This window comes from Streptopelia decaocto, assembly GCF_964273445.1.
Source record: "Streptopelia decaocto genome assembly, chromosome: 6".
Taxonomy (NCBI): Eukaryota; Metazoa; Chordata; class Aves; order Columbiformes; family Columbidae; genus Streptopelia; species Streptopelia decaocto.
Window position 1 is genome coordinate 1,338,951 of NC_138660.1, and position 24,106 is coordinate 1,363,056.

General features: G+C 46.3%; 1 protein-coding gene across 4 annotated transcripts in view; it reads right to left on the reverse strand.

The window, feature by feature from the left end:
* Positions 1–23,676, reverse strand: part of PLCH1 (phospholipase C eta 1) — a 71,933-nt gene extending 48,257 nt beyond the window's left edge. For 3 of the 4 annotated variants that reach the window (XM_082055732.1, XM_082055731.1, XM_082055729.1), the window contains exons 1-2: positions 23,085–23,174; positions 12,544–12,660 (exon numbers count right to left, since the gene is read on the reverse strand). In XM_082055732.1, coding sequence (XP_081911858.1) covers positions 12,544–12,622 — 79 coding nt within the window. In that variant the 5' untranslated portion in view covers positions 12,623–12,660; positions 23,085–23,174. Of the gene's footprint in view, positions 1–12,543; positions 12,661–23,084; positions 23,175–23,642 lie in introns of those variants that run through there. The other variant, XM_082055730.1, reaches the window with a different exon arrangement.
* Positions 23,677–24,106: the final 430 nt, after the last annotated feature.

A 24,106-nucleotide genomic window follows, 5' to 3' on the forward strand; every position in this document is an offset into this window, starting at 1 on the left:
GCGCAAACAGTGAATTCTGATGTCTGCAAATTTCTCAGCAAATAGCAACATGTCACAGCACCCTTGGCACCTGTACAGCACCACAGCCTGGTGAGGGGAACAGATCACAGGGCACGAGAGCAGCTGGAGCTGCAGGGTGAAGCAGGTGGAAGAGGGATCCGGTCCCGGGCCAGCGGCTGGGCTGGAGGGAGCATCGCTTCCCCCTCCGCTGCCCAATTCATCTACCTCTGGGGCTCCATTCCAGAGCAGGAGGGGAAAAGGCAGAGTAGAACTGAGGGTAGAGTTCATTAACCTTTAAAAGTAATGAATGAAGATGACAGTGCAACTGACGATATGAACTGATTTATTCACACTCCTCAGAAACAATCATTTTACTGAAGAGACACGTCTCCCTACTCTGTTCTCAAATTACCTCAGTGCAAGTCAGACAGCACCTCATCTGTGGACAAACAATGAATTGACTCAAACACCCAAGTAATTTTATTACGGAAATAACGATGTGCATCTGAGTTTCATGCTGATCAATATTTCTATTGGTAACATGTGAAAATGCCGCCAAACCAGTCATCTGTTGCACTGCCGAGAATACCAATAACCTGACAAAGACCAGGCAAAACCTTCCTCACCCACAGCTGGGTTTGCTGTCATCGCAAGGTGTCCTGCTAAAGCAGTAACAAGATAACTACAAAGCATCACGACTCATCACCCAAAGACCTACAGCCAAGGGAAGCTGTGCTGTGCCCGTTAACGTTGCATTGCCCATGTCTCTTTGAGCACAAGCGCCTTCCCCATGCACAGTGGTCAGCAGTCATAAAATCACAGAACTGTTTGTGTTGAAGGGACCTTCCCAGCTCCCCCAGTGCCCCCCCTGCCATGACAGGGACATCTTCACCAGCTCAGGGTGCTCAGAGCCCCGTCCAGCCTGGCCTGGGATGTCTCCAGGGATGGTTCAGCCACCACCTCTCTGGCCAACCTGGGCCAGGCTCTCACCACCCTCAGGGCAACAATTCCTTCCTCATGTCCAGCCTGAATCTCCCCTCCTTAAGTTTAAAACAACCACCACCCCTTTTCCTGTCATAAGATGCCCCTGCTAAAAAGTCTGTCTCCATCTTTCTTACAGGCCCCTTTAAGTCTGGAGAGGCCACAATAAGGTCTCCCAGAGCTTCTCTTCTCCAGGCTGAGCAGCCCAACTCTCTCTCTCCCTGGCAGCCGCGGAGCTGCCCCTTGCCGCGAGCGCTCAGCGCGGGGCCCAGTCGGGCGATGGCACACCCAGCCCCACTTCCACAGTTGTTACATATTCCTTCATCCAGGTGCTATCGAACAGCTGCGTGCACTGCGCAAGGGGCGTGATCCAGCTTCCACCACGAGGTGATGAGCACGTGAATACGTCCACGCCTACAAAACACAACATTGTGCGCCTGCCCGGAGCCGTGTCACCCTCCTGTGTGCCCCCGCCGAGACCCCGCTGCGATGCCACCAACACAGCACAACCCAAACCAAGGGACACGGAACTGGACTCCTTGGTTCTGCACCCTTTAACCACCTCCTCAGACATGGTAATGCTACCAGCTGGAACAGTTCACACAAATTTGGCAGTTGCTATTGTACATGGTAAAGGAACAGGGGCTACAAAATAACCCCAAACTGCATTTCACTGTCAACTAAATAATTTGGTGTGAAGTGTGTTGATCTACACATACGTACTTATGTGAGCTTCAAGAATTAAACCTGATGTTTTTCTTCTAGGATTGTTCCAAAAAAACCTTTCAAATAAGCCAGCTCTTGTAAATTATTAAATGGGGACATATCCATTACCTTCTGCGCCTCAGAAAGCAGATGGAGTAACACCTGGTCTCCTTTACCTGACCAGATGCATCAAAGCTTAATGTAGAGTTTTGCGTAACCAAAACCTCCAAAATAAAAATAGAGCATTTTGAACCGTAGCATACAAACTGCCACACAGGAGCCTTTCCCTGAGAGGCTACACAAATAATAGTCTCCATTTCTTATATTATAGCTGTGCCTATTTCCTTCCCCAAGTTCAAAAATATTTATCAAATTAAGTCATCCTTGCTACATACAGAGGAAAAAAAAACAAAACCACCACAACCAAACAAACCTCCAGTGTCTCTCAACCCTCAACACTACTCTTCAATCTTTTAAACATGCTTCATAGCAGGCAAAACGACATTTCAAAGTACGATCCATGACTTCTGGTGCCTTTATTTTAGAGCAGTTTGTTTTGAAATTGTAGATAATCTTGCTAGAAAACGTCTTCCGAACTAGCCGATTTTGACCAGCCAGCTCTTTGCTAAATATATTTTGCAAGTATTTCTTTACAAGCATGTTATCAAACCATTAAGAATAAGCAAAACATAAAAATAAACTTTATCTACCATGCTTTCTCCTCCTTTCTACAGGGTTTACTCAGACATTTTAAGCTATAAGTTACTGAATAAAGTTATTCAAGACATCTTCCCTTTCTTGTATCATCCTCCTCCCGTTCCTGAAAAGACATCTTTCTCATCCAGTGCTGTTCCATCAGAATTCTACACATCATTTGCATATAAGTTATACTATTTACAAGTGCTACTAGGAAACAAAATGCACACACCACCTCTTTTCCATAGAAAGCCATGCCACAGCAAAATGACCAATAGATGAAAAGGTCAATAATTATTTTTTTAAAAGGCAAACACATTTGCAATAATCTAAGGTAACACACAAGTACAGTTTGTCTGTAACATGGGAGCAGTATCTCACACACAATCCACATGTTTTCATGGAGAAATGTGCTTTCAAGTGAATATAAAAATTACCTACAGTAATTTCAAACATCCTTACCTTTTTCTGGACTTAAATTTTTATATACTTCAAGGTCTGCCATTAAATTTGTAACCTATGCATTATTGGCAAGTAGAATGGAAATTCTCACTGCAGAAAAGCCTCGGTTTAATCTTCACGTCTCCAGAGCTAAAACATTTGGAAAGCAATCCTTAGAAGTACGGGAGAACATTGCCAGCACTGCTCTTCACGAGGAGCGATGAAATCTTGACGATCCACGACACAAAGGCAGGAAAACACAAATCCAGAGACAATACCAGGCAACTTTCTTCAGAAGCGAGGAGCGCAGGCGGCTGGCGGCATCTGAGCGCCGCGGCCGGGGCAGCGCGGGAGCAGCCGCTGCTCCAGCTCCGACACGCGCGCTCGTCGCGCAGCCATGAAGATGCTGCAGGCAGCAAGAGTGTGTAACGCCCGGACAGCCGAGCTGCCCGAGATCCCGCCGGCACCGCGGGAGGCTGGCGGGGAGCGGATTACTGTACTCCGGCTAAAGAACGGGAGAGTGACGCAGGCTGAATGCAGAAGAGAAAATCCACCCTCGCTCCAAAGTAACTCCCAGTGCCGGCAGCCACAGGGCGCGCGAGGCGGGAGGAGAGAACCCCGGGGACCGCACGCCCCGTCCCCAGGGTTTGTGCCCCCTCCCCTTGTCTTGGTCTGTAACTGGAAGGGGAGCAGCCGTGCTGCAGAATCAGGCCGGTTGGAGCACACAGCATGCAAATGGGTTAGTCTGTGCATCACTGAGCATTTGATTTCGTAAGAACAAGGAGTCTCCTGCGAGATGCTGAGCCCTAGCTCGCCCAGGAGCTGTACAAAATTACCACGCTACTGGCCAAATACTGGGCTTGTTTAAGCCAACTCAATGCTACTGAAATCAGCAGGTTTATAGTCAGTGTGGAACAACGGGCAGAAACACTCAGACTTGCATAAATTGCACATGTGACAGAGCCCAAGGGAACACAGTGATAGAAAGCATGGCAAGAATAAAGTAGCTTCCATATATAATGCTTTGCATCTGTGATTTACTGCGTTTTCTGTTTCACTGTTCAGCTGGCTTTTTTACATCGGTGCACCAAAGGAAACCCCAGCTGTATTCTCAAAGATTGTGACAGCAATACAAGGACAGAATTTGTCTAGCACATGCTAGAAAAAAGTTACACAACAGTGTGGCTGGGAGGAATAGGAAAAGAAAACCCAACATAGTTCTATACACCTGTAGAACTTGGGTGAGATACAAGACAAGGCACAAGTGGAGCTGACACGTTTTACTTACTGAGAAATCATTATTTTTTAGCTGTTGCCAACACGAATCATAACATTTCCCACAGCCACCACAGGTCACAATAGAGCACGGTACACTGCAGGATACAGGTTGACTATATCTAACACCCTATAAAATGAAACAACCCCCCAAGCCCACTGTGGGGTTTTTCTTGGCTGCACTCAGTTTGTGCTTCTGCTCGCCCTCCCAGCTGAGGACACAGGACACGGAAGAGTCGCGCTCTGCGGAGACAACGTCACTCGTGCTCACGTGGGAAATGGGACAGCAACATCATCACCCCCTGGATCACACCTCAGTCAGACGAGGTGATGTGTTATAGCTGCAGTTCAACAACAATAAAACATCACCACTCTGTAGTTTAATTCTTGATGTATCAGATTGCACTTGATAATGTGTTAAGTGCAAATTACCCCACACTCCTACCACTCTATTAATAATGAGAGGAGCTATATACAAGCATCTTGAATATCAAAGCTGCTCTGTAAGAAAGCCTCCCCAATCATTTTGCCTTCAAAATAAAATTCATTTTAAAACCAGAAGTGCTTAAATGCTGTATGGCTTTAGAAATTAGAGCGTGCTATATGAGTTTGCAAGAACATCACAGCAAACAAATTAGGACTTCTATGTAATTCAGGGGACATGTGCCAAATGGTATGAAAATACCTGTAGGTTTATTCAACTTAAAAATCCAGCCAAACAAAAGCCACCTCTGTAACAACTCTTCACTGAGAAGCCAGGCTCTGCATCCAGTCCCCAGCGCTGTCAGTCAGATCTAAACCCATGTGCCCTTGAAGACACCGCGTTAGAGTTGGACTGTCTGCAAAGGGGAAAGTCAAAAAGCAACTACTTCCCTTTATACCATCTGACACTGCAGCTACATCTGATTGAAGTGGCGGCCGAGCAGCCTTTGCATGTTCCCCGTTTGCCCCGCTCTGCTGTCAGGGAGGTCACAGCGCTCCTGCTGGGAGGGTTTCTGCACAGCCACATCACGCAAAGTGCCACCAAAGTCCTGAGTTGATGGGGACACACAAGCTTCCTGAGGATAAAATTATTATCCTGTCACCTGTATTTCATTAACATCAATGATCACCACAAGACAACAGTTCATATTTTCAACAGCCACTACTGTCTCATACGTCCTGAACAATCCCAAGACAAGGTTTGGCAAGAAACATAACAGACTCAGTCACAGGCCTGTTTTTCCTACTTACGTTTTCTGCCTCGTAAACCCTTCCCTGGGAGACCTTTGCCAATGACTTCCATGCTCAAAAGTCTGGTTTCCATCTTTTCAAGCTGGTTTCAAAATACGCAGGATTCACCTTCTAAAGTTTCAACTATCTCTGCACTCCAATGTATTAAGGAGGTGCTCATTCACTCAAAATCCATCTCCTCCAGGCTAATATTATTTTCTAGTTTTCTTAATGTGCTGTTCAAAAAAGATTTTATCATCAAACCACTGGAATTATTTTGAGATAAAACAGCAAGTACCTCCAGGTACAAAGCAGGCAGTGTCAGAGCACTATCCCTGTCATTTCATTTAAAAATATTAAAAGCTTTCTTGTAATACATGCAAACCGTAATTCTTGTCTTCCCCGCACATAGTTACAGATATGCTTTAATTGAAAACAGGCTGTAGCTCAGCTCACAGCTCCTGGCCGGGCTGAGGGAAACGTGTCCTATTATGTGCTGCAAGCAAGGCCAGGGGGACACAATGGCACTGGCTTGGGGTGTAGCTGCCAAACCAACGCCAATACTTTCAGCTCCCTGGAAGAACACACACATTAGGCCTCTCCTACCCAGACAGCTCAAGGCTGCTGGGCTACAAAACCACCTGCAAACCCCCTTGAAAAGCACAGCAAACGCCTTTATGTCATATAAACCTGAACCAGCAACTCCAGGGCAAAACCCCTGCCTGGTGCAGGCTTGGGCTACTGGACAGAGCCATGACAATGCGAGTTCTACTGCAAAATATTCATTTTCCAATAGAAGAGAATCTGATCTAACTACCAGCTTTGAGATCACAGCATCAGAAGAATATTAATTTTCTGGCTCATCAGTTTTTTCCCTTTTTCACTATTAAAATAGCTAGAAACCAGTACAAAGACTAATTCTGCTGAAGAGCAAGAAAAGCTGATTTGAGAACTCTTACAGTAAATAGATAATGAAATAAGATATCAACATCCTCATATTCACCATCCAAATTTCATCTTGGACCTAAACTGTAATACAACCTCCTCGTGAACAAAACTATATTAGCTGCACAAAAAAATTGTCATTTTTATAAGATTAAAGCCTTTATCAACTCATTTGTCATTAATAAAGACACAGTTCTTTGGGAAGCTGAAAAACATCCAAAGATGGAAGGAGAAAAACACTTGGCATTAGAACTTCACCCCCTGACCCACAGGCTTGAGCCAGGTCCCACACACGGGAACTCCCCTTCACCAACGGACAGGCAGACACAGCGTTTGTAAAGCAGTTACACGTTCACGGAAGCACCGGGAGGACGTTTCTTCAGGCATTTTAGGCACTTTTTTAATCTGTGTGAGCTTAAATAAATTCTTTAATGCCCTTCTTGTATATCTATTTTCAGTTAGAGCTGGTTGTCTCAAGGAAGGAATTGTGGATCTTTTGCTACATGAATCAGAATATAAACTGAAATATAAATTACTGCACTATTATCTTGTCCTGCTTTCCCAAGCATCATTATAAAACTTCAATTGAAGTTGACAATTAAGATGTAAGCCTGAATCCCGCAGTCTCCAGCTGATATCTTTAGCACTGTAGCCCGAAGCGCAGGGCTTGCATGAGGCTTCAGCAGAGCTAATTATAAAGCAGTGCCCATCAGCAAACACCAAGCCCAACATACACATGCAATTCAGCAAAGAATCCATATTGTTCCCCCAAAACTCTTGTGCTCCATTAACCAAAACAGACCACTTCACTGTATAAAAAGTAAAACATATAATGCATTTTATGTTTCCATTCACTGGACACAAAAGTTCAAGATCCTCAGACCAAAATGAACGGAGAAAGCACTGCAATAACACCGGCCACAAGCAATTTCTGGGCAAGCTGTCCAGAACCGGTTGTGTAACAGCAGTAGGTGCTCATCTAATAAAGATGGTGCACAACTGCCTCCTTTACATTTGGGAAATCTTTGAGATGATCTCTCAAAATAAGCAATTGCCTTGGGCTAAGTCTCTCCCCCGCCCCTCAACTCGGGTTGTACATATGTGGGTGATTTGGAAGAACCTTGTGAAGGATGAGCTGGATATTCTTGAAACAAGAGCCCAAGAGCACACGCAGGAATCCACACCAGCAGTTTCCCTTGCAAATCCACTGGTCACTGCACATTGTCAGACAGTACAATAATTACTGAATTAATAAACGCAATGATGTAGATGCAGCTCCTGGCCGGGCAGTGTTATACTCACATTGCTGACCAGCCCATGTGCCGCAGGGAGGGTTGTGATTTTTCCCCCCCTTTATACTTTTAGCCCCAAATATCTGCTAGAAAGTAGATGGATGTTTGATCTGACAATGCAGCCATTCCTCCATTGTTACTCCCAGCAAATAAACAAAATATGATCTACTTTTACTTAGAGAAAACAAACAAAATCTTCTTCCAAGCCTAGATGTGCTTTGTATTTTGGCACTGTTTGCAACAGGAAGGAAAAGTAGGTTCATCAAGTCCTGAAGGCTAATTGCTTATCTGTTGTATTCTACAGAAACTGCTAAAATAGCTTAAACCCAGATCTGTCGCTGTTTTGCCATTCTCTGTGTGCACATACAGTGCTGCATCTCGCTGTTACTGAGGAAAACTGACATTTTTGCTCCTAGGCAGATAAGGCTCCCTAGAGTACAAGATACAGCAGCAACCTCCACTTCTGTAACCAAAAACTTCAGACACAAATAGATAAGAATGTTAATATCCTGCAAATACAGCTATTAGCAGCTTTTTCTAATAAAATTACAATTTTATGATAAATCCTTAGGCAGTTCAACATTACACATGAGTGTTCAGTCGTTACTCAAAGACAACCCGTTAAAGCCCTGTAAAAAGGCACCCAGTTGTGTATCAAAACTTTTTCTTGCCTAACAACACACAAGGGTCTCAAAGCACCGTTACTAATTACAACTTCAGAGCAAGAGCACAAATAGGCTGCTTTAACATTTTTTTCCCAAAACTTCACAATCTCCACCTCAAAGTATGCCAGTTTTTCCTGCGTTTTCAATTTGTGCCGACTTCCCCCATCAGTTCAAATAAGGCTTCTCTTCCCTGAGCATTCCCTCTGCAATGCATTTCTAGTCAGCACTCACATCTCCTCTCAGTCTCTGATTTTCCAAGCTAAACAAACCAGACTCATCTATTCTCCTGGTCACTTCTGCAGTCCCATTCTCTGCCTGTTCTGAGCTCCCTTTACTTGAACAAGGCGTTAAGCTGGTCCGGGCAGCACTAACACCTTCATCTTACTCCAAAACACCCTAAATTGTGTGTATTGGAAGCAGATACATCACAGATGTTGCCACATCTCGTATGCTCTGTTCTCCAGCACCTCTGGCATGCAGCTGGTGGTTCCCATGCTGGAGCAGAAGCATTCAGTGCTTTCTTCCAGCCGAGGTTCCTTGCCATTCCCCCAGAGGCACCGTGCACTCCAACGGGTGATACCTGCAGTGCTGCAGTCTGCTTTGGGCATTTCTGCTCTAAGTTGGAGGGGTTTTCTCCCTTGGTTGGGTTTTTTGGGGGTTGCTTTTGGGTTTTTGTTTGTTTGTTTGGGACTTTTTGTTTGTTTTACACAAAACACAATGTTTAAACTACTCCAAATAAGCACAGAGCTTCAGCATTCTTATTTATGCAGTCCACAAGAGTTTCTTGCATTTAGACACCTCAGCTGGAGGTGACCAAATGGAATAGCATGTATTCAGGTTCTTACAGCAACACAGGTCCCAGAAGAGTGTGAAGGAAACACCAGAGATGAACACGGTTGAGCAGCAAAGTTCAGATCACGTGCCTCTGTCGACACTTCCAGCCCCACAGTCTCTATGCGGGAAGATGATCCTGTGGTTTTTAAGAACACCAGCTGAGGCAGCAGGATATTTTTATTGGACTCGCACGTGAGGTCCAACAGTTCTTCCAGGTTCAATTACAGATAATAACGTGTCACTGTACTCTGACCTTCCAGATAAGCCTGGTACAACTGAATTAGTCCACTGCTCTGAACAAGAGAGTGTAGTTTAGATAATACGAGCAAGATTGAATTAACATGACATCCTACCAACAGCCGTCAAGTCCCTATTGACACAGGTCTGGAAAGAGGTGGAGAGGCCAGGAGATAAAATTAGAAACTAAGAGAGAGAATTAATTACAATTATGGAAATGCAATTTAAACAAAAGGTTTGTATTTCTGAGAGATCTTCAGAAGAAATTATAATTGGCATAAGTAGGTGACTCTATTAAGTGTGAACAGCTATTCTCAGAACTGCTGAGACAAAATCAGCTGTTTGCTAAGCATGTCACAGCTTCTGTTTCACAATTACAAGATATTAGCATTCATAAATGTAGAAAAATAAACTAATCAACAGCTCTGTGTGCGTGCTCCCTGAAGAGCCATGCTCGCTGTATCACAATATGAAACTATAAGAGTAGTAGCTACCAAAAAATCATGAGAACACTGTGTAAATTAGAATTAAAGGACGACAGAGCTGGACACATACAACCCAAACACCGAAATGCCAGCAAATCACACGGGGTTCGATCAAAGTACCTTCCCTGCTAACAGACAGTACCCATCCCACATAGAGGTCACATTACATTTTCTTTCCTAAGTTCACAGTGGTGTAAAAAAAAGTTTTAAAGTAGAATTTCCTTACATCTGCTGGAGAAAATACGGTCTGAGGCACAGGTACATTCTGGTTTAGCTGTCTGGCATTCACTTCATCATGCAAAGCCCAGAGTTCAGCGCTCAGTCCCACTTGGTCTCTCGGAGATGAGGAGGATGGGTCAATGGAAACACAAGGTGGCCACCAGCAAGGGGGACGAGCACCCAGCCTGCTCACCCGGCCCTCTGCCCTTTGTCAGGACCTACGGGATCAGCAGGCTCACCGACAAAAACCAAACCCTTAAAAAGCTCCATCAACCCTTTTATCTGTAGCAGCACAGACCCCTAGGAAACCAACTTCTCTCAAGCATCAGTAGCAACATGCTCATTCCTGGGGACATGCACACATCTCATGTCCTGCTGCTGGCAACTGTCACCCCTGCCACTGTCCAGCAGGGACATCAGCTCCCTCCAGATCCGCAGAGCCACGGTATCTGCCGCTGCAGCGCCTTGCTTCGGCTGAGAGACAAATGGGAAACCCTGAAGGATTCTGTCAGAGAAAAATAATTATTCCTATCTGGTCATGAATGAAAGATAAATAAATTAAACAAGCCATAGAATCTTTCTGCTCTAATATTCCTACTAATTATGTCTCCTACTTTAGACAATTACAACTCTGCAGACTCATCACTTCAATAGCTGTTCACAGATTACTGGACTTGGTGCTAATGGATCATTATCCAGCCTTCGTGGCATTAGCAGGATAAAGACATCATGCTGCTCTGTGATAAAATACCACCTCAAGTCACAGAGCATGGATCAGACTTTCCTCTCACTTGATCCAGAATAGCAAAACTGCAAAAACACATTCAAAACGTAGCTGTTCCGTGGTAGAGAGAAGCATGATTAACAGATATTTACCAAAGACACTGCAAGAGTGCTCAGACTCAGCAAAGGTGAACCTGGGTCAAGATACCTGGGAAACAACTCTCTCTGACACTGTGGAAGGAGAGAACTCAGAGGGAACACGATCCCCCCGAAATCAGCGGGACTGGGCGAGCAGCCTGAGTTTCACTTGAGAAGCAGAACAGTTGTGCCTGGAGATGACAGGTTCACCAATGGCAGATTTGTGAACTGTCTTCCCTGCAATGCATGCCCCAAATGTAGCGCACAGATGAATTCATATGACAATGCTGCTGCCAGACTGACTTACAGAAAAGTTATTAACATCTTTCCAGTGTCCCAAATAGAACTAGCAGTGCCTATTGGCAAGAAAAAAAGCAGTACAGGGGAAAATGGTGTTATCTCTGAACAGGCTTTTGTTAAGAAGATGCACAAATTGACAAATGATTGATTCTCCCACTAAACCATTAGTTTCATCTATGGTGACATAATCACAGTGACAAAAATGCAGATACAGTTTGGCTTACAGTGGGTTGCATTATAGTTCTGTGAGCTGCAAACCTCCCCAGCTTCCTGACAAACACAGTGAAAATGGACATGTAGGTTCTCTGGAGAAAAATATTACTTCTGCTTTCAAAAACTTAAGTATTTCTATCTTTAATTGATAAGCATTCCATGCTGCTGTTACTAATAGTGCCAGAATCTGCCCTAAAGCAACAGTTTTTATCACTGACCTCAAAGGGAATAAGGAATTCAGAATCTGGAGCGCTCAAACAGCACAGGGACAGCTCCCAAATCCCAGGGGCTCCTCACCCACCGCAGGAGCGCGGGCCGGGCCCAGCACTGCTCCTTACCCTGCCCAAGGGGAAAGCCCCAGCAAAGGGAGAGAACCCACACGGGGAATGCACACACTGGCAAGTTCATATATCAGGTTTTAAGCATACAAAAAAGAGGTCCTGAAAATGAAGTATTTCATATCAAACTGTCTTCAGTGTATTTCCCAACTTTCCTATTGGAAGGATATTTCGAATAACTGAACAATCATAGCACGTAATCTGTAATGGCAAGAGACCAAGATGTAAGGGACTAATTGAAGACAAGAGACTGATTAGAAATCGCTATTAGGCATCTATTTTGCATAAACTTCTGATCAATATTTGGAAGTCAAGCTCTTTCTGACACTTTCAATTCCTCCTCACTAGCAGCATAAAGGATGGATGCGCACCTGCAGATTTTGCTGGAGCCATTCTAGAAACACCCCAGGAGGAAATGTTTAAGTGTAAGGCAGTGCCAGACTGTGTGAACACAATCCATTTCACCCCAACACGCAAACACCACCTAAACTCAAAGCAGCTCTGCCCTCTGCAACTACTGCTCTGCTCTTCTCTTCTCTTCTCTTCAAGGCTTTAGTTAGAGCTGTAGCTGCTTCCCTGCCAGGAGCTCCTGCCTGTGGGTGGCCTCACATGGCTAAAGCAGAGCCGGGAAGGGCGCGCTGTGTGCGGAGCAAGGATGCGCGGGCAGCGCCGGAGCGCCCCCTGGTGTCCCGCGAGCAGCCAGCCCGTGTCCGTGACCCCCCCGCACCACCGGGACACCCCCGAAGGGTGCAAGACCCAGCGCTGCCTTCCCAGCAGATACAAATCATCCATCAACCCCTCGGAAATCTCAGCTCAAGAGCCAAAAATGTAAGTTATAACTCACCATGAAACACGCCGTTGTCCACCAAGAAGTGCCTGCAGTACTGCAGACAGCTCTTCTTATCCAGACTCCAGTAACTCATTGTGAGATGACGTTCTGCTCACCATCAAAGGCAGAGACCTTACAAAATAAAACAGAGTATTGATAATGATGAGTTAACTCACAAGAAATGCAAGCACTATAAGAGTATTGGTGCCCTTTATGCAAAATAGTTCATTAGCTTCATACAAGCATCACAAGAAGTGTAGTGACTCCAAACATGCCAGTCTCCGAGGATACACAGGCTATGGGTGCGGGTGGATCACTTGGAAGGAGCCAGAGCCGGACTGTCCCCGGTCCCTACCGGCAGCACGGTTAAGGCTGCTGGAGCGAGCCCACCCCGCGCCGGCACCGCACCCGCCAAGGGCGCCCGTTGTCACAGCCACCCCCACAGCCCCGCAGGCTGCTGTGGGGCCAGGGAGAGATGATCAATTTAATCCATTTAATGATGCTGTCCCATATTTCACAAACTACAGACACGACACAGCAAACACCACAAAACTATAAATTCTCCCCAGTGAAGGTTACAAAAAAAAAAAAAAAAAAAAAAGGTAAATAAAAGGTAATTCTCTCCAGATTTCAGGAGCACAAGTACTGTTATATGGACACAGAGCCCTTGGCAGACATTCCCCTGTGGAGCTCGCAACGAGCTCTCCTGCAGATGGGCAGTTTGAGCAGCACCTTTGAGGCGGCACAGTAACACCAGCCATGCAGAATGTGTGTCCTTGACCCCCAAGGGATCCCAGCTTTGCACAGGGAAAAGATGCCCTCAGCCCAGAGCACCAATGCTCCCCTGTGCTGAAGCATGGGATAAGCTATTGATCTGCTTTACCACCTTTTCTGCTTCCCCCACCTCCATTACACAGCTGATCACCAACAGGACCAAACAGAACGAGGAGGAGCAATACCCTCCCTGGGAAACGCCACCAGCTGAGGACATCCCAGGGCACAACTAGGGAGCCAAACGCTCCCCCTCGATGGCTGCCTGAACCTAGTGCCGGTGCTCATCCCAGCACCGGCACGGGATGAGCTCTGCCCCAAACGCCAGCAGCACAGACAAGCCCATCAAAGTATTCGCGGGTAACTTTTCACCGATGCTATCATCAATAAGTGCTGGGAGTGGAGAGCATTCTTTTTGGACAAGGCCCCAGAGCTCTGCTAGGCCAAGCCCCTGACGGCCAATTTTTCTTGGATCCAGCCAATAATATTTATAAACCGGTTAAAATGGAAATGCACAGCAAGCCAGCACAAAACAAAGGCCAGCCTGGTGAGGGGAACGCGAGCGGCTGAAGCCAAGCACTGGCAATGTGAGAAACAACCCCCTCCAGCCCCGGGAGCGTTTCCATCACAGCCACTCACTGTTCCACTCCCGCAATCCAGGACAATGGGAACAATCGGAACAATTCTTTTCAGAGACGTAAACAGTAGAAGTTAACTCATTAATAAGCTGGTGGTTATAACTCAAGACAAGGCTGTATTTGTTTGAGTCATTTCATTGAACTTCCATTCAAACAATTTCAGCCTTTTGTTTTGCAAGTTGGACCTTGCAAAAAATCTATTCCACCCAGCAGGACTTATTATGCACAGTTACGGTTACAGCCAAACAGCCAGCAGTTCATACTGCTTTGATATTTGCTGCTGGGAAAACAAAACAAAAACCCCATAGACTCCTTGATCTCCTGTTCTGGCACCAAATCCTTTCACTGCTCCTTCTCCCTTTGCTCTCCCTTTGTTCAAGCCTCCTCAAAGTTACTTTCAGGGGGCCTAGTAGCAAATTCCAAAAAATGAAGACGTTGCAGATGTGGGATGTGCCTCTCCACTTTGCCTCTGTAGGGAGGAGGGATGGTCTGAATGATCCACTGCAGGTGTGAGCCAAACACACCTGTTTCTGGTTTGCTCTGTCTTAAAACTATCACAGTCTCCACTGCAGTATGTGTTTGGGGTATTGTTTACACTAAAGGCATATTTTAGTAAAATTTGGAATGCTAAACAGTAATACCCGTTACCTCTGCCTGGCCACATTTCTACATTTCTTGGACTTTTGCCCTTCCCAGCCATGAGCTTTCACTACAGCTTGCCATAACCAGGGCCACTCCTCTAGCATTAATTAGTAAGGTACAAGCTGTTAGTTACTTTTAAAGTGTAGGAGTAATTTACCATTGTGGTCCAGCCTACTGCTAGGCTTTTTGCTTTAGGCTATAAAAAACATAAGTGGCACCATGTTTTAATTAAGAAAATTGTATCAAATATTCATCACTAAGAATTTACACAAAATAAAAAGAGATCTTATCTCCTGCTCAGCTCCCACACAGAACTCGTGTCATGGGGGGAGGGATTTACGGGGAAAACGTTGCTATTGATCTGTCCATGCAGTGGCTCTGAAAGGAAGCCCTGGGCCCCCTCCCCGGCCTTTCACGGCTCCTGCCGATACAATCCCCCTTTGTTCTTGCACAGAGGGTTCTCCCACACCACGGTGGCCCCTCGAACAAAGGTTCTCCGGCATGGCAGGGATGAGGGCAGAATCCCAAAGTGGCTGCATCAGCTGACACAAACATCCTAGAAGAAAACCTCCGTAAGAAACACCAGCAGTTCTTCGGAAGGTCCTCAGAGTGCTTTGCTTGCTCTGTTACAGAGCGCGGCAGAGCCCAGTCTGGACCGTGCCTTACTGTAGTGTGCCGAAACAGGCAACCTAAACCCAACCAGCCACATGCTCTGGGCCAAAACCCATCATTCCCAAAGAACAAACACTTAGGAACTTAACTATACACAAATTTGCACCACTCCAGCAACAGTAACATTGCAGGAAAAGAGCATTCTGTTTATGTCAGACCTGAATGGTATCCAGATTGTACGTGTATAACTTATTTTATACAAATAGAAAAAGCTAGATGAGTATAAAATGCCAGTAAGCATATAATTATGTTTAAATAAGTTACCAAAAGTCCGAACAAATGTAAATCTGAGTTCAAAACTACTTTATGCAGTTACTTGATAACATAACCAATAGAGACTTTTCCGCTCTACAGGTTTCTCAGCTTTGGGGTTTCACTATTTCAGAACAAGCAAAGTGTGTGCAGGTTCAGCCCTGAGCCTGGCACAAGGCACTATTCATTCTAAGAGGTAAAGCAACTGGTGCTCCACTACCTAAGCTAAGAGATCTTACTCCAGTGTGTCAAGAATCCATCTACTTTATAGCTAGATAAAGTGTATTGACATGTAAACTGATCAAGTGAGTCTATTATGTAGTCTGCAGAAACACGGGAACTTGAAGAAGTTTTCTGTTTTGGCTGATGAATTTCCATTCAACACGTGTCAGCCGTGTTCCATAAGAGATGTCCTTCCAAAGAGAAGAGCAAGAGCTAATATTAGTTCTACTGAACCGCACTTTACAAGAATAACTAATGGAAGTAAACCAACTTTGTACAAACAAGTTCGATACAAAAAATTAAGTTAAACTTAATATTCATGTATGTATGCATGCATATACCTGTGTCTGTATAGACACTGACAGATGAGATGAACAAATATGGTGGGGGTTTTTTTTGGTTATCAATATAGTGGGTAAACTCCTCACAATAAAGTTTTATTATATGCATGCTTTATGAAATTATTCTATTACAAATTTGTAGAGAGGAGTGTATGAGATGCTTGTGAATTCAGCAGAGCATGCATATGCTCTGCTTAGGTTGTGATAGATGCTTCTTACTAAAAGAAGCTTAACACAGAAAACACAACAGAGTCTCCCCGTATTCTGCAGTTCCCTCTCTTGCACAATAAAACCCCCATGTTTTAGTGAGGTGTCCGAGAAGTAAGATGCTCATTCCAGGGATCACAATGTGTTATGCCAGCAGCTGGAGAGAGAGCACTCGAGAGAAACATGTTCTCAGCTCAGGGTGACTGTTATGATTAGTGCTAACCTATTTTAGAAAGTAGCAGTATAATTTAAATATTTATCTGCATTATTTAACCTGGACACTGTGCAGGTCCTGAACGTGGGTATTAAGCTCATGACCATTTAGCACCAGACAGGAACTGTTTGAGTCCTGTGCACAGCTCAAGGCACAAGCAGATTAATTGGGAGTTAAGTGAGCAGGACACAGGGTGGAGAGATTTCTCATCTCACCTCTTCTCTGCTGCCCTCTCCCCTTCTTGTTTCTGAAGCACTTCAACAGGTAACATTATTAAGTCAATCAGATATTGTGAATGGCTCCTGCTAACAGGACAGATACTGCAGTCCACCCGTACTTCCCTCTGACAAAAGCACAGCTCCTGTTTCAGAGCCTGCTGTTCCAGCATCCACCTAGTGGACATATTCTGAAAGTATGATTCATAAAAATGTATTCCTTTCCTTAGCACAAAATGGTGTTGTTTTGGTTTGTTGTTTTGTTTGTTTTTTGTGCAAAAGGGGAAACTGCAGAATGGTAAAACCAAGCATTTTGTTAAAAGTTCTTTCAAAGTACAACAAACAAACACCACATGTACTTGGCAATTCTGCCTTCAACCAAAGAGAACGTCCAGAAAACACTGAATATTCAGAGCACTCCAGACTTTGGAAGCTTGCACTTGTTTCAGATACCTGTTAATGATAAATTTTACAAGTGACATAATAGAAAACAAAATAAAAAATAGGTTAAAAATAAGAGCAATACAGAGTCAAGCAAAGGACACACTAAGTAATTGGAAATAACAGTGTATTAGCTGCAGCTCCGGCCATAGGGCACTCTTATGGGCATTCGAGACATCTGTGTGGGAGGCAGAAAGCCCAGCTGGCTGGCACTAAGTAGCAGGAATATACTGTCCAGAAACACTGGTCTTTAGTCTGGCAGCTGTGGTGGCGGTGGGGGATCCCAGAGTCCGTGCTGAATGCCACCGTGCATCCAGTGAGCTGCCAGTTATTGCAAACAGGAAAAGTAAACACCAAATCACAGTACAAAGACCACTTTGAACTTTCCTTGGAGAATACTGAGGTGTAATACTATTCAAAAGCTATGCAATGTGGCTTCACAAACAGATCTACATCCATTATTGAAACAGAACTGGGTTAACTGATTTACCTTAAGTTGGAGAGTAAGCAGAAGACTCAGTTGCACACATGGAGAACAGATGTGATCACTGGTCTTTCTGCACAACCTCTGAGTTCAATCAAGATCTACATTTCTAAAGGTGCCTCAGCACTCAGCAGCTTGACAAACACATTGCAGTGGAAATCAGAGAAGACACTTATCCGAGAACATGCTCTCAATAGTCCAAGGGCTCATCCCTTCGCTATACTAATATTATGAAATAACAGATACTGAAGAGAGGGAGGGAAGTCATTTGCAATTCTGTTTATACCACAAAATGCAACCAGGAAAATTTACACTCTCACCAATTTCCTTTCCCTGGAGCATGTTAAAACCTGCTGCAGGATTTCTCCTAGGCTAGTTTATCAGTAGTTATCAACAGGAACTTCTTTTCAGGCTTTATACACGAGAAAAAGAGCTGCTGTTTCCAGCTCATGTTTTCACTTTCTAAAGAAGTATCAACAAATCTTCTGGTGGAACCACCTTCAAGCTTTCAGAGACCAGCTGCTGCACATGGGCTGTATCCACAAAACAAAGTAGCCATCAAATGAAAAGCTTATCCATAGTTAGACCTGAAAACCGAATCTGAAGAGATTATAAAATCCTAATATGACAATATTTCATGGGGCATTCACCCATCTGCAGTCTTGGGCTTCTTCTTTCACTAAGCCACTAACAGTCGCTCAGATATGGCTAAGCATTTAAGCTGGTCTGAATTCATGCAGATTTAGATTTAACTGTCATACAAGCCCAGCCTCTAAGGGTTCCAAACATTATCTGTGCAAATCTCCACTTTAATCAGCATCAAATATCTATGTTCACTCATAATAACCTGCATGAATGTTGCTGAAGTTACACTTCCAGGAGCCATGCAGAACAGGCAAGGCATGGTAGCTGTGTGATAGATCTATACTGCTGATACAAAGACAAGTTTTGCCCACAAATCAGTGTTACTCTTAAAAAACAAAGTTTCAACTACCTACAGTGTAAACTCTTATATAAATGTATGGATACTTTCCAGAATTTAAAGTACCTTCTATAAACAAAAAACTTAAAAAGCACCAAAGTTACAGTTCTGATGTCAGTTTGCTGAAGTGGTTGAGAAAGCTGCTTCTAAATATGTGTGTTCTATGTCAACTAAGAAACGACAGCAGCAAGAAATAGCATTATCATCACTTGTTGCCTTCTGTCACAGCTCCTGCCACATCATACCACAGCTCTCTTCCTTGTCCCCAACTAGTCTGGTCCCTTGTTCCAGCACCAACACTCTGCCTGAGACACTCAGGGAACTGTTCCCAGCTCCACCGGGCTGGTGCTGAAGAAGCAGAAAGCAGGTGGCAGTGGCTGCACATCTCCCTCCTACCATCATCAGTGATCTGTGAGGTTCCACCTAACCCTAATGGCATCTCACTTGGGTCACACCAGAGGACTGATGCCCACAATTTGCTCCATACAGTTCCCTTTCCTGGGGAGGAGCAGGTAGATGTCACACACAGCAGCACACACGGTGTCTGGCCAACAGGTCCCAGCCCCGCTCCTGCCCCGGCAGCCCACCCAGCGCAGGCGGGAGGCCAGTCAGGGTGTATCAGTCCGTGCCATGGACAACTCCCATCTGCCCGATCCACAGCTGACAAACAGCAAAACATCATCTTCCCATCTTCTGATGCAGCTTTTGTTTCGAGTCATTTCTCTGCTCTTTCTGGGAAGTCATGAAAAGCATGTGTCAGCACAACCTGCTGCTGAGGAGGGCATTAGAAAGCATTTGAACTGACTGCCCACGGCAACAGACCCTGAAGGGGAATTAGCTCCCCATTCCTCAAGAAGCCTAAATGGAATTTGTTTTTCTCCTCTTTAAGGAGTTATTTCCACGTCGTTGGCACACTGCTGCCTCTATTGCTCAGCAGACAGCTTCTGAAGAAACCTACCTTGCACACCAAGACCACAAGACCCATGCACGTGTCATCAATTGACACAGTTGGTAATTGCCAATATTCTTCCCTTTTTTCTTGTGGGGACACTATGAGCCAACGTGTCAATCACCTGCAGCTGGAACTAAGACCAAGCAAAGAGGCTCAGCAATGCCCAATTTAGACCCACACAACTACAGTCGTCACATCCCGCACTCCATCCCAGTTGCACGCTTGGTCATGCCCAGTGCGCACAGCAACATGCACTTTGCGTCGGTTCCAATAAATCTGGTCCGTAATGAAGCATGGGCTGCTGTACACAGCAGCTTGTCTCCACTCGACATTTCTTGCAAGCAACCTTGACTTATTGCAGGTTGAAGAGACTCACGTGGACCTCTCTTACTGAGACTGTCGCACATGGCCCAGCGCCCTTGAAGTGGTTTTGCACTGTTTACTGGTGGACCTGACCCCCACAGGTTTACGCTGCATCCCCAGCATCGTGTCCCTGGCTTTTTCTAGCACTGCAACAGGTGCTTGCTTCCAAATGGCTGTCACAGCTCTGCCCACCTCTCCCCTCCCACTGCCCTTCTGGGAACCTTAGTAAGTGCCTGTCTGCAGCAGACGACAGTGGCTCACCTTCTGGATCTCACCTCTAAAGTAATGATAATGCCCTCAGTGCCCATAGAGACAGGAACAAGGAAATCACCTTTGTTACAGAAAACAATTCTGGTTTTCTAAAATAAACAACAAAGAAAAGGAAAAAAAAAGTACACCCACACCTCTCCTGGCAACTAGATCAGTCTGCACTAGCATTGACCAACCTCAGCAGTGCTCCCCTTACGGACTCAGAAGCCAGGACAGATTCCCCCCAGCCCAGGGCAGAGCCCGTGGTTCACACCAGTTAACCTCCAGCACACTGCTCGGCTCTGCTCCACCACCTGCGGGAACCACGTTTTCCTGGTTCGTGGCTCTAACAGCCTTCCAGGACAAGAGACATCGTGACGGCTCAGAACATGCTCTGCATCCTACTGTGCCAAGAGGAAAACACTTAATAACTGTGCTTATAAAGCCTCTTCACTTTAACTCACCCAAGTAAATCTGAAGCACGAACAAAAGTTTCTGCAAGACCCTACAAGGGAATTACAGACGGCAGCCTCAGCTCCTCTGACACGGGCAGGGAAAACTGTCCTGTAGAAGACAATACAGGAGGTCTCTAATAGACCCCTGCTTTGATTTTGGAATGCTTGTGATATTTTTTTAACATTCAGCCTTCTTTAAATTTATTAACAAAAATCCAAAGCCAGAACAGCGCCCCCCCCTACTTCTCCCCAAATCCACCACCCCGTGTAGCTGTGGCCCTGGTTTTGCCATCTAAGTGATCGATTTTAATTAAATTGGATCTTGAGTGACACCTTAAAAAAAAAATCATAATTCAGATTTCATTAAATGAGAACCATTCTATTTATGGAGAGATTACTTTGTAGAATCAACAGAAATACACAGCTTCAGCATTAAAGCCTTCCCCAGAAACAAAGGGGAAGTTAAATATTGAACAGAGGACTAATTTTCATTCTGCATTTTGATGCTGCTCATAAAACTGTTTCACTGCCCCGAGTATGTCTTGACAGTGTTTTAAATTACAGATCGACTCATGCAGAACTGGGATCTGTTAATAGCGGGTGGCCTCTCCTTCACTTTTACGGAGTGAAAATTTTATTCCTCTTTACAAATACTGGTGATTCTGATCAAAGTCATCGTGGGACACCCGCCTCACAGGGTGAAAGGACAGAAGCATTAAATCAATTCCCCAGGCAACCTCCCAAGCTGAGCCAGTATTGTTAAAATAATAAGTTGTGCACCGCTTGATCCAAAACCACCAGCTGATCTCCGTTTTTTTTTTAGACAATGGGTAGCATAAAAGCAGAAAGCATCTGCAACCGGTCAGATTTTTCACAAATCATACATCTTCAACTGATATAACGTATTTTTTTTCTATAACAGCCTACTGGCCTTTTTAAACCTAGAAAAAGCATCCTTCAGAGTTTGCTCTTTGTTTTGGCTTGGGTTTTTTAAGTAATGTTCTCAAACTTAATGCAGGGAGCTAACATTCAAAGAAACATTAAGACTTTTCACAGCATGCACGCACTCTGCTGTCTCTCACCTCCCAAAAAGTCCGCATTTTCTTTCCATATATCACATTATCTTTTATTTGTGTGTCTTGTTGCAGGGTTGAATCCTAATTTTTTAGTAAACTTACGTGCAGATATTCTTTCACATTTCAAAACAACAGACACCCAAAGTTTTCTTTTGCTTCCTCCAAGTTTTGTAACATATGGTCCAGAAGTCCCAAGGACAAGTAAATCAGGAGAGTCCACTGAAAACAGGCAAACATTGTGCTTTATAGCTCAGGAGTTAAAGCACACTTTAAACAAAGAGCCTATGACTACTTCATCAGATAAGCCTTATATCTTTCTCCCTGGAATCTAATAACACTTCTTCTAAAAACACTTTTTGGTCAGCTAGAGTTGAAGCTCCCAGAATTATACAGCTGCTTAATTACAACAAAACATGCACAGACTGTAATTCCCAGCTCGTTGTACTTTCTTTTTTTTTCTCTTGGGAAGAAAAAAAAAAAAAAAAAGCTTTATGGAGTAGATTATCAGCCCTCAAACAAGGTATTTTTAGGAAGGACTCAATGCAGCAAGAGGTTTGACTATTTCAGCACAGGTTTGCAACCAAGCGAGCTCCTGCGACACTCTCCGGGTGATGTCCTCCCCTCAGCGGGGTCAGGATTTTACGTTAAGCCTCATTTAACACAGTCTGGTTTAAATCTAAGGCACACCAAGTGGCTGCAGTTTTCTCTGGCTTTATCTCATCACGGAACCGGGTGCTGCAACTGTTCCGACACAACATTCAAGCAGAGCCTCCCTCGCCATAAGGCAAAAGTCGGTTTTATCCTCCAAGAGACGGGGCAAAGGGCCCAAAAGAAGACTGGAAGTTTATCCGGCATGATTCATTATTTAACCAACAGAACAAACACGGCCACCGCAGCAGCCCCTGGTGCCTCCGGCCGCCCCGGCCACAGCTCGGAGCACCGGGCGAAGCCCCCGGTCCCGGCGGCGCCACCACTTTCCCCGGGGAGCCCACGGTGCTCCCGAGGGTGCCCCGGGCCGGGCGGCCGCGGCTCCGCAGCTCCAGGGGAAGGAAAGGGCACGGATCCTTTGTACAGCGGCTGCAACAGCGTCCCGCGGGAGACACGGTGTCTCACCCACCGAACACTTTAACCGACCAAAAAAAGTTACACCTTGTAAACCCTCACCTGAACTTTCTGCTGCAAACACCGGCAAAACCCAGCGCCAGCTCCCAACACGAAAGCGCAACGAAGGCTCCCAGAGGGGCGGGGACGGGTCCGACCCGCCACCTCCGGCCCCACCGCAGAAGCCCCCGCGGGGCCGCCCCGCGGTCACCGCCCGCCCACGCCTCGGAGCGCTCCGGCAAGAGCATCCCACGCGGGGCCCGTCCCGCCCGCACTCACCGGGGGACACCGAGCTCGGCTGAATCCCATCCGCCTCCGCCACAACCTGCTCTCCGGTTCAAACACACGGCGCTGCCGCCCGCCCCGCCCGCTCCGGCCCGCCCTCCGGCGCGGGGCGCAGGGCAAACCCGGAGCGGCACCGCGCCCGGAGCGGAACGCGCTCCCGCCGGTCAGCGATGTGGCGGCGGAGCCTGAGGCCGGCGATCCAGCCCCGGTGTTGCGGCGGCCCCGCGCCCGCTCCCATTCAACCTGCTCCATTGTGTCCGCTCTGAGCCGGTGGGACGCCGCGCCGGCCCTCAGCGCTGCGGGGCCGCTCCCGCCCTCAGCGCTGCCCCTCAGCGCTGCCCCTCAGAGCCGCCCCTCAGCGCTGCCCCTCAGCGCTGCCCCTCAGCGCTGCCCCTCAGCGCTGCCCCTCAGAGCCGCCCCTCAGCGCTGCCCCTCAGCGCTGCCCCTCAGAGCCGCCCCTCAGCGCTGCCCCTCAGCGCTGCCCCTCAGAGCCGCCCCTCAGCGCTGCGGGGCCGCTCCCGCCCTCAGCGCTGCCCCCCAGAGCCGCCTCACCTCACGGCTGCCGCGGGACGAGGGCCTCTTTCTCTCAAGCCCCGACGGAGCCCCTCCACGGCGGGACCCACGGAGCGCCCCGAGCTGGGGAGGACGGGCCGCCCCGAGGCGATCCGCGGCCCGGCGGGCACTGAGGGCGCGGGGCGGTCCCGCCGGCGGCGGCTGCCATGGAGACGCGCGGGACGGGACGGGACGGGACGGCGGCAACGGCCACAACGGCCGCACCTGCCGCGCGGCGGCCCCGCCCTTCCTCACCGCCCCCCAGTCTAAAACTCCACTTCTACTGTTATAATTCAATTAATTAATTTAATTATATATCAAAATGGTTTTAATCACAAACTCCGTGCGTCACCTGGGAGACTTTCCATTCAAATAATCCAGGCAGGGAGAGACAGAGCCCTTCACAGTGTGTCAGAAGTGCAAATCCACATCAAAACCACAAAACTTACTTAGGTGATTTCCTT